The sequence below is a fragment of the Furipterus horrens genome, unplaced genomic scaffold (genome assembly GCF_987537825.1).
Source record: "Furipterus horrens unplaced genomic scaffold, mFurHor1.1.pri manual_scaffold_5, whole genome shotgun sequence".
Taxonomy (NCBI): Eukaryota; Metazoa; Chordata; class Mammalia; order Chiroptera; family Furipteridae; genus Furipterus; species Furipterus horrens.
In genome coordinates this window covers 184475214-184486873 of record NW_028327175.1, presented here as the reverse complement: position 1 = coordinate 184486873, position 11660 = coordinate 184475214, and the positions used below count along the sequence as shown (strand labels likewise).

The 11660-nt window shown below is 40.7% G+C and overlaps 1 protein-coding gene across 1 annotated transcript in view; it reads right to left on the bottom strand.

Moving 5' to 3' along the window:
• Window positions 1–372: 372 nt before the first annotated feature.
• SORCS3 (sortilin related VPS10 domain containing receptor 3) overlaps window positions 373–11660 on the bottom strand; it is a 550161-nt gene continuing 538873 nt past the window's right edge. The window contains exons 23-27 of the mRNA XM_090279550.1: window positions 11303–11434; window positions 9509–9608; window positions 8450–8555; window positions 2860–3020; window positions 373–2082 (exon numbers count right to left, since the gene is read on the bottom strand). Coding sequence (XP_090135676.1) covers window positions 2018–2082; window positions 2860–3020; window positions 8450–8555; window positions 9509–9608; window positions 11303–11434 — 564 coding nt within the window. The 3' untranslated portion in view covers window positions 373–2017. The remainder of the gene's footprint in view (window positions 2083–2859; window positions 3021–8449; window positions 8556–9508; window positions 9609–11302; window positions 11435–11660) is intronic.

The following is an 11660-nucleotide window of genomic DNA, read 5'->3' as shown; positions in this document are numbered from 1 at the left end:
TACTTGGAATTCTGTAATTCACCATGAGGGGAAAAAAACATACCTTGGGTAGCTGCTGCTCTTGGAATGATGACAGCCCATGGAGCAGACCTGAAGCAACTGAAGCCTGAATCAAAACTAACTCAGGAGAGCCTGGTCAGTCCTGACTGTGCTCAGCCAAATCACAGCCAACCTAATGACTCAAAAGCAAAGCACAAATATCTGTTGTTATAAGCTATTCAATTTTTTTTTTTTTGCCAGGTGGTATTATTGCAGCAATAATTGACTGATATAATAAAGAAAACGGCCCAAAGAAATCTCAGACAAGATATACGGCTTTGATGTACAAAAATACATTTATTTTCAACAATTTCAAAACCACTGTCTTTTTTTTTTACAGTAGAAATATTCAAATGGAACAATAAAACCAAGAACAGTATATATACATATACTGTATATATAGATATGACTCATGCATTTGTATTCCAGTGTTCAGTACAAGTATTGCAATTGTCTGCTCCATTTAACCCTTGAAACAAAAAAGCAGGATCTTTAGAAATGCTCCTAATCCTGATCTGTACTGTAGCCAGGCAGATATCTGGAGAGCACATTCTCTCAGTGTCTCCTAGAGAGAAATGTGAACAACATCCCACAAATATTAACAGGTAAAAATCTGGCCTTTCCTCCCTTATATATGTATATTAATATATACAGCATATCAATTTCTAAAACAGTGTGCACAGGCTGAGCCTGAAAATTAAAAACTGCTTACAGCATGGCTTAGAGTGATGCTACTGAAAAAAACCGGCATGTATACATGTGGGAAGGGGGTGGGTGCTGAAAGCAGAATACTGGCCTTGGGAGCACTCACTCCAGAGGCAAGAACTATCTTATGGGAACTGAAGGCAGACATTTGACTTTAAGGAAGTTGTGTACATCTGACAAGCAAATAGCACAGCTTTGCTAAAATCGTCTTTGACTAATATCATTAAAGGCTAGACCCCTATCAGGCCCACAAGGTCTGCATGGACTCGTGATTCTACAGACGCCACTTCCCTCGCATGCCACGCGCTGCGCTTCCTTAGCCTCCTGCCCAGAGGACTTTTCTTAGCTAAGAATAGCCCAAGAATTCCCCATAAACATTATACATTTCTTTCGAATCCAACCAGAAAGCAGAATCGTTGTCATGTTTCGATCCATTGCCTGGCTTTGCCAGAGAACATTTTCTCATGCTGATATCCTCGATGTCATCCTTTTTGCAGGGGAACCTTTGTACCTCCACCTATACATAAGTAGAAACCAGCTATGGCATGGACACAGAGATGCAAGAGTTAATTGTGACAGACAACTGGAGAGCGTCCAGAACCCAACACATCAACCAGGCCTGGGGTTGGTCAGCTCTGAGGGTGAGTGCAGAAGCCAACACACACGTCTTTCTTTTTTCTGTTTTCTTTTTTACTAAACATTAAATTATTTCTTAGGAAATAAAAAGCTATTTACATTGTAATTATATACACTAAGCCATCAGTAGCCTCGCTATTGACATGCACAAGGCAGGGCCTCCTTCATAAAGGTGTGCATGCTTTCTGCAGCTAGTTCACGCCCCGCTAACCTACCTCCTGCAGATCTAACTGGGAAATGGTTTATGTTTTAGGTGCGTGTGCAGGGGAAGGAGGTTGTTGGTGATTTGGGGGGATGGGAGGTTAATGAAAAGCCAGCCCAACTTTAGAAATAAAAAGAGTGATCACAAGGAAAAAGAGAGTCCTTGCACCATTAATGACAGATTAAAGCAGGAAGGCCGTGGGGAGAGGCGCACTTGGCCCACAGCCCAAGTACAGCCATTTATCCTTTTCATCTCGTTGTAAACAGCTAAGAATGCCTTTGCCTCCCAAAGCTAAGCATCTGCCTGCTGTTTACAAAGGGGCCCTTGGTAAACAAAGGGTAAAAAAAGACATTTTCATTTTTTCCATAATAATAGTAATAGTCCTCATCAAAAATAAAAAGTCAGAAAGATGGTTGACCACGTGGCTTGTTGGCATTAAACACTAGTGCAGTTGGGAATCTCCTTTGTGCTTTCGCTGTTGGCAATGGTGGCAATGCCTCCTGCAGGGAGAGAAGACAGGGAGAGAAGGGTGTAAAGGTCATGAAGGCAGGAGTTTGTTTTATTTCCTGCTAAACACAAAGCCACCTTGAATGGGTACTTAATATGCATTTATTTAATAGGGCTCCTACATACTCTCTCCTATTGGCTCACTGGCTTATCTCATCTACATTTAAAGTTTGCATCTCCCCAACTAGCACACAAGGTAGGAGCAATACCCTGCCATCTTAGATTCTACTAATAATTATAGCAACAGCCAACATGTACTGAACACTTACTATGTGGCAGGCACTGTGCTAATGACATATCATCCCATTATCACAAAAATCTCAGGAGGTAGGTACTACTATTCCTATGTCACAGATGAGGAACATGAGGTGCAGGGAAGGCATAGCGCTGGTAGACTGGCAGAGCTAGTAGATCGGCTGAACAATAAAACGGATCCAGGGTGATCTGATGCCAGAGCCCACATTACTATGACTATTAATGGGGCATATAATTCTTTTGCTTTACAGAAGAAAACAAAAAAGTCCAACAGCGGTGGAAAATTGGCGTCATCCCTCCCCAACTCTGACTTCAACACTTTCAATCTTGCTTAACTTTGAAGGGAAAAACATGTTTGCCAATTTCACGTGGCCAGAGGTGGTGGGCAAACTGTCAAATGCGATTATGTTGCTGTAGATAGTTCTAGTACTATCTGAAGAACAGGCCAAGTAGGTTGGCTGACTAGTGTTTAGAGGACAGAGGACACAGGAACTTGGTGGGACCAGCACACATACCTATGACTCGGGTGTCCAGCTCTTTGTCCAGCAGTTCCTCAGGCTCGGTGAAGTCACTGAGTGTGATTTTGGGGGCGTTTTCACTTTGGCTTACTGACCCAATCATCTCCTGCTCCTTGTCATGTTGAACTTGAGCATAGATGTTAATCCAGGGGATTTTCCTACATGTGCGGGAGCAAAATCAGATTATGATCACAGCGCATGTTGAACCTGGGCATTTGGAAACCCTGGGTGATAAGCAGGAGGAAGATGCTATTTACAGGGCCAGCTAATGTCAGGGAGAGGGGATGGTCACCCAGACACTGATGTCATGAGGCCAAGAAACACAGGGCCAGAGACCCAGATACCCAGGGGAGATGTAAACCACAGAACTCCCTGAGGAATGCACGGTCTTCTAGGGCAAAACCAAGCAGGTGTAAACAGAAGAGCAATGCTATCTATCATGTATGTTCTAAAACCCTTGTAACATGTGTCCATTATTAATTGTTTAAAGGAGCCGGACTTTGAGACTCAAAATGTTGTATCATAGTGAAAAGACCTTTTCTTCTAATGTTGCATCAATTTAATCAATTCACACTGGTTTTCTTTATGAATAGCCAAGAAATAAAAGATGTATAGCCATTGCTGGTATTTTTTTCAGAACACCATTCATGGGCCAAGTATCTTAAATACTTCCATAGTCAGTTTCCTCATCTGTTCAACAGGAATAACAATAGCTTCCTTTTAGGATTGTAGGGAAGATTAAGACAAGGATTAAGAGAAACTAAATACCTTTGCTCAAAGACACAAAAGTAGTGGGCTTAGAAACCAGACAGACTTGAGATTGGAGAAGCAGGAAGGTTCAAGTTAAAATCTCAAAGGATTCATCTCCTGACCCATCTCTATTATCTCCTGACTCACTGTGTTCCAGCTACGGTAGCCTCCTTTGAATCCTTATAATACAGCACTTCTCAACTATAAAATGATTATATGTCACCCAGGTTCTCATTAAACGCATTTGTGACTCCATAGGTCTGGAAAAGGTGGGTTGAAGTTTTGCATTTCTGCCAGGCTTCTAAATGGTACTGTTCTGAGACCCAGACTTTGAGTTTCAAGACTCCACTCATCAAATTAGTCCCCATCCTGGGGACTTCAAAGCAGTTGTTCTCTCTGTAACACATCTCCTTCTACTCTTCTCATGGTAGTGTCCTTCAGAACTTGGCTTACATGTCGTTTCCAACAGGTCTCTCCTGACTACCCAGCCTCTTTTTTTATAAATATGTAATGAGATAGTGTCTATGAAAGAAATGACTAGGGTGTCTGTTTAGGGTGATGTAACAGGCAATGCTTTCTGTCTTTCCAACTAGACTAAAAGCCCAATGTGTATAAGTCTATTTTTTTATTTTCACTGCTATACACTTAACTTAGCACAGTGCTCGGCACATGGTTTATATTCAGTAAGAATTTGTTAAACGAATGAATAAATGGCCTCAAAGCCTGGATTCTTTCTACTTTCTACTTTTATATTATGTTCCCAAACAAAATAAACCTTTTTTATTTTTATTTTTTATCTTGGAATATTATATCTAGAAGAGATCTCTGTACCTCATTAAATGATGGAGAAATTGGACCGATGTTCAGAAACTTCATGAAGCTGATTACTGGCATAGATGTCATTAAAACTTGAGACATCTGACACTCACCCCAGTCTAAAACATTCGGTGCATGTCACTCTGTTGTATGGCACCAACCAGTGGTATTTTCAAGCTTCTATATTCTCTTCCCTACTCTAATCCCCAGTGGATGTAGAGTGTGGGGATATTTACTTAGGCTTTGCTATAGCTAATTAATAAGGAAAGACCTAAAAAATAGGTTTAAAACATGGGTAGTTTCTACCTTTCTTTTACATTTAGTTTTCATGTTTAATGGTTGCTTTCCATACTTTAAGGGAGGTGTCCTCCTAATTCCTACTAGTCCATACTAGTTTAATATAATTTACAAGAACCTTGAATGAATAGACTATGTGAGGCAGCAAATCACTGGCTCTCTAAATGTGTCTAATTAAAATTTTATGCTGGCCCTTACTTTGTTATCTAAATAGAAATGCAGCTTAATGACTTAGATTTCTTCTAATCATAAAAGTACATATTATTCATGAACACTGGGATGACTGTAATATATATTAGGTGCTAGAGGTGGTAAAATCATTGCTGATCACACAAGCCTGTATAACTTCAGAGCTGTAGCTACAGTTCACTCTTCCCCCATCCCTGCACGCCCCTTCCTGCATTCCTAACGATAGTTGTGATGATGTGGATAAAACTGCCCTTATAAAGATTGTTCAGTTTATTTTAGTCTCTAAAAACAGGCATATTTTTTTCAACATTTTTAATAGATGTTTGAAGGGGAATGAGTTTTGTATGTTATAATTCTCAGCATTTAAAAATTTGCCAAGTTACTTTTCATTTCTTAACATATTCACTTCCAGGACTATTAAGGATCTAATAAGTCAAGACTAAACCCAAAGTTTGCAGGTAAGAAATGAGGAAAGCAGATATAGAGGCGTGTTTTGGCCTCACATTCATATAGGTTTAAATAAGAGCAGTAAGATGAATCAACCCAAGTCACCTATAAAAACTTCAGTTTTTATTTGTTTGTTCCAACTATGAGAAGTACTAGAAGCCCACAGGAGGAAATTTAGAGACAGTGAAGCAGGCTTCAGACTATGATGAAAGCCTTACGTAAAAAAAAAGTACTGAAAAAGTTTTCATAGATAACCAGGAAAAAAATGAACGTAGAGTATAGAAAGGTCTTATTAGGAAGAGTTTTCATAAAATAAAAGCCATCACATAATGATTTTTATATTTTACTTAAAATAAGCTTGGGGCCCATGGTATCTCTATTCTCCTTCCACTGTTAAGGGACCACTTGGGATATTGTGATGGTTTTCAGCGCCTTGCACACAATAGACACTCAATGAATATTTGCTGAATGAATGAATGTTTTAATGAGTTAATCCTGGTGATTAGAAAGAGAAAGTTTTGGGTATGGAAACTCAGCATGGCCAGTAATCTGGAAACAAACACATAATTGTCCTTTCTCTACACTGTGTTATCCAAGTGTTTAGTAGCCAGGTTTAGCTATTTAAATTTAAATTAAGGAAATTTAAATAAAATTTAAATTCTAATTCCTCAATCATACTAACGACTACTGTGTTGGAAAGTACAGATTAGGGAGTATTTTCATTATTGCAGAAAGTCCTTTTGGACAAAAATAAAAGAAGCAAAAGAGACTCTAGAACTCAGGGACAAGAACCTGGCCTTACTTGTCAGCAAGCCAGGCACACTTCAAAGAACCATTACTGGAGTTCCTTGTGATGAGGAGGAAAGGAGACCAAAGAATAAAAGAAGATCCAACAAGTCCTCCACCAATGGTCTTGAACATTGTGAGGAAAACTTCCAGAAAAAGTGGCTAGAAAAACAAAGGTAACTGCTGATTGGTAACTCTTTGCTCAGTCTGCAGTTTATTCAGATTGCCTGGTGTTTGTTTCCTGTTGCCTTGGCTGCATGATCACTCTCAGGGACATAGAAAAGGTTGCCTGCTATTTGGGGACTACGAAGGTGGAATAATTCAAAGATGGCACTACCTGGCATAGATCCACGTACTGAAGTGCACACATTTAGAGATGCCTACATTAATAGTTGACTGTCTAGGGAGTCTAGCAGCATTTATAAGAGAACAGAAAACTCTAAGACCCAGAATAGGTCTTGCCTTGATTTGTTGACACCTGACACAAATACTTTTTTTTGTAGGACTTCTACTGACCCTTGATCTCAGCAACCATGAAGCTCTAGGGGCCAGAAAAATAAATTTGAGATAGTTGATCTTCAAGCCCCAGCAATTACCAGGTTCCTCCACATCAAATACTTAGATGAAAGAAAGTTTGCTTTGTTTATAACTGAAGTACATCCATAAATGGGCATTGCCTTGACCAGACTGTTTCTCTGTTTCTATATTGAAACTTTGCTCTTTAATTGTAATGTGAAAAGTCCCCCCCCCCCCCATTTTCTAAAGGAACATAGCAGGTGGGCTGATACATCTTCATCCAACAGGAAATGAACTCACATACTTCTTTACATATTGGGTAGGAAGGTAAACCTCACTAGGTCATTCTGGTGAAGGGTGTTGAAGGATTCATGCTGTTTGGCTAATGCAGAGATAGATACTAATTAAAATTTGTGTTTTAAACCTGAGATATCCACTAGAGGAGAGCTAAAGGGAGCTGGGGAAAGGGTAGACTGAAGCACCTTTACCACTGATCTCTTCCAGAATCTAAAAGCATTACATTCAGTACCTAGAAACACTCCCAGGACCAAGCATGTTTTCAAAACTCATCTGGTGATAGTTAATGATAGTCCTACTTTACCTAGGCTTCCTATGAAATACATTTCTATGCCACCGATATGATTTCTGTGAACCTACTATGTGCCAGTTTGTGACACAGAAGGTACCTTTGGAAGGTATGTTTTTTGTTATTTATAATAATAACTTAGGTTTGTAGATTATTTAGTATGTACCTGATACAGATATTATTACACTTTTAACAGATGAGAAAACCAAAGTAGCTTAAAAAGCCAATATAATTTTCTTAGGGTAAAAATACTAAAAGTAAAAATTAGGTCTGTCTTATTTCACAGCTCATACTCGTAACTAGTCCGACACCTCTTCATAGAATTATCACATTATTTAAAGAATGGTAAAGAATTATTGATTTCATTTTGATGTTTTAAAATAAGTATCCTGTTATATTACCCCTCCTGTGATCTTTAAAAATAATTTATGAACATATATAGAGTTTGGTTTTCATGATCGATTTTCCTTAACAAACAGGAGAGAGAGAAATAAGGTTTTTGGTTTGTTTGTTTGTTTTTAGATTTTATTTATTTATGTTTAGAGAGAGAGGAACGGGGGGGGGGGGGGGACATTGATGTGCCAGAGAAATACCCATCAGTTGCCTCTCACATGCCCCCAACCAGGGACCTGGTCCAAAACCAGGCAAGGGTCCTAACTCAGAATCTAACTGGTGACCTCTCAGTATGTGGTATGATGCCCATCCCACTGAGCCACACCAGTCAGGGCAAGGTTAAATATTTTTAGCATTCAAATTTAAATAGCTATAGCACAAGATAAGAAAATATGTGTGTGTGTCTGTACATGTGTGAACACGATTTCAACTGCATCTTCTCTACTTAACCATCTTGAATGGTTGTTAAGTTGCAGAAAAAAAGATATCCTGAATACTTGAGACCTTATTTTAGAAATTATGTGAGGTTTGAAAACTTCTTACACTTTTCTTGAAGATAATATATTGATTTCATAGACTATCCCTCCTTCCCCTAACTCAACATAGTTATCAATTAGAGAGAGTTCAGATTCTTAAACTGACTTAGTCCCTGTTCCTCAATCATTCCTACTTTGGCCATTGACAAACAGAGCTTAAAGGACAACTAATATCACATAATTAGGGTGAGTTTTGGAATGTTGGTTACAGGAATAATCAGCTCCTGTGAATCTAACCCCAGGATCAAAATTGAGTGATGACAGTACATACCTTTTAAACTTGTAGATCAAAAACACAGCCAGGCCCACAAACACCACTGATAGGAGCATAAGCATCGCTGAGCTGCTGCGCCCAGCACCGGAGTCCACCAGTGGAGCTAGGAGGAAAGAACATGCTCACTTGGGAACTATTAGCTGAAGTGAGTACCCACCGGAGAAAGAGGACCAGGTGGGTTCCATCTTTATATCTAATCTCCAGTTGCCCTGAATACTCTCTGGGCACAGGAAACGGGTTCGAGGATGAAATCATATCCCTAATCACAGTTTTTCTTAGGGAAAGTAAACCCCTCTGCTCTTCCTGGGGAGACCTGCTATTCTTGGTGTAGGCTGAGCGATGTATGTCCAACTACAGGGAGTAGAATCAGGGTTTAAATGCCCTTCTCTTAGCCTGAGTATCTGTCCACACAATTACGGGTAGCTCATGGGGAGCTTTGGATTAAACACTGATGCAATGTTTCAGTCTCTTTACACTGTTCTGGTGAAATATTGCTGGATGAGCACATCCGGAATCTTCACATTTGACAGCTTTTAGAGCAATGAGGGATTTAGCAAATAGACTGTTCCAAAGATCCAGAAGTGAATGTCCAAAGGGACATATCTTCTTTCATTATTTTACAAATCAACTAATTATAGAGTTGATCCCTGTTTCAACTTAAAGTGGTCTGATCTGACCTCCTAATTACGATTTATAGAGTCAGAAAATCACAGAAGTTAAGGGAGTCTGAGAACTGCCTAATATAATCCCAACTGTTGCAAACTGGAAAAGAAAAAAAAGAAAAAGTTCAAGACCCAAAGAAATGGTAGGTTTTCCCTAAGATCATCCAGGGATTCAAAAGCAAGGCACTTCTAAGAAAGTCTTCTTGCCACCTCAACGAGAAGCCTCCAGAAAGATGTGATTAATCTTTCCTAACCATCCCTATTCAGAAGATCCCTGCCCCAAAGCCATTGTCAGGCATTTATGGAGACTTAGTTGCTACTTGTCTCCTCCCTTTTCTCGCCAGGATGACAGATCACCACACCCATTTCCCCCTGAATCCCAACGGGCACTCACCTAATGTCAGCTGTGTGACATACACAATGACTTGAACCCCTGGTTTCAGTTCAAACTGGACCAAGTTTTGGTTTAGAGCATTAAACAGCATCTCTACAATCTAGGAAAAAAGAGAGAAAGGCTGCGTGGGAAGGCATGACCTGTGACAATGGTCCCTCGTGGAGAAAGAAACCAGGGTCAACAGGAATAAAACAAAAACGAAAACAAAAACAAAAACAAAGGACCATGTAAAAGCAGAAGACAGGCTATTGGTTCCCTTAGAGCCCTGTGAAGCCAGAAGAGAAGCTGATATTATTCGCTTATACTGGAGACAATAACGAGACAGAAAGAGGTGTGTCCAAAGTCACCTAGTAAATTCCAGTTGATAACAGACATTGACATTTCCTTCAGCTCCTAGTTCGGTGCTCTTTCATCCATGCCTTTTAACTTACCATAGAAAAACCTGTGGTGGGTTCCAGTGAAAGTCAACCCATCACAGTCCTTTAATCCGATCAAGTAATACACGCAGGGCAGAGAGGCCCTGCCAGGATTAAAGCAGGCCCGTATTCCCCAGCCCACTCCTCTGCTTTTTTCCCTCTTAGAGACAATGGGAGACAGACATCAAAGCGGAAGCTGCCTCCTTTTTCATGGGATAATTTTTCCTCTTTACTTTTCCCCAGCAACTCTCAGAACACATAACATCGATTTAATCACTTCGTAATTCCCCCATGGAAGCAGAGGCAGGCGTAGGCTATTGTCCCCAACACTTATCTCGCTGTACGTGCCTTAATATCACAGCTGCTATTCGTCACTGTAATTACCTATTTATCTAAATGGATGGATATTGTAGTTTCCAACTATAATTCACACCTGCCACTTGCTACTTCGGGATAAAGAGGTCTTGTAAAAGTGATGTCTGCATCAGCTGAATTTATATCTGGCCAAGTTCACCATGCAACCCTGAAATGCAAAGATTCACTTCATTGCCCAGAGAAACCACTGCAATGATATCTCTGCTGTTTGAGGCCTGCGGTGACCTGTAGGGGTCCGGTGACAGCCACGTAAATAGCAGAGGGACGTGGAAACTGTCCGCACAACGATCACCTCATATGGGAGAAGAAATGTGTTAGACCCATTCCGATTTTTAGCAGCCTCATTCTCACTTATTTTTACTCGGACTTAACATCCTGGGAAGGCAGGGGAGGGTGGAGCAGAGCACGGACACCAAGACTCCAATAGGACCAGGCAGTGACAGAGGGAGAAGCACGGGGCTGGCCATCTCCTCTGTTTCCTGGGTAGCGCGCAGATCACAGGAACTAATTGCCCCTTTGGTAAGGACCATAAATCACAGTCTTGTTTGGAAATGCTGCTTCCTTAGACAAAGCAAGATGAGGCAATCCATCTCCCTCCACAGAAACATGTTTAAAGCAGTTCATGTTCTCCCCAGAAGCAGAACTTAGATTGACCAGGATCTTTAAAGATAAGAAACAACATTTCCCCAGCAATAGAGAAACTCAAATACCTCTCTCTCACCCGTATCTCTCTTCCCGGTACAAGTCACTGAGTGAGAGAGGAGCAAGTAGCTGGAATGTCAACTGTGAGAAAGAATGATGCCAATTGCTCCACTCTACGTGCATCTGTGTTTATTACGGATTAGGCTGATTAGTTTTCAAAGCCCTGGGTACTGGACAAATAGTAACAGGCTGATGGGCCAATGGGAGAGAGTTCTTCTCCCTTTTTGGATGGTATTACCTTCGGATCCCCCTAGAATGTGAGGTATAGGCAAGTGTTCTAGCCACGTTTGCTTTCACTTACTTGTTCCAGGTCCCCTTCATTGCCTTTCCGCCTCTCTGTCAAGTTCTTTGGGGGGAGAATAAAGAGCTCTGCTGAAGTAGGGAGGCCAGGGAACACAGCAACCAGGATCTGGTCTTCTGGGACACCGGTGACCTGCAAAGGTATGCAAACCAAAGAGTGAGGTCCGAGGGCAGCCAGCCTTCCCTCAGTGAACAAGGAACAGAATACGCACAGGGTTATGGCTTATGTATGTTTTGTAATGGCATCATTTTAGGAACAAGATCCAATTGACATCCAGGCTTTCTTTCTGTTGTCTGTTAGAAGTGCTAGGTAAGGAAGTATTAGTTTCACTACCTCCTCCGCTCCTATATACATTTTT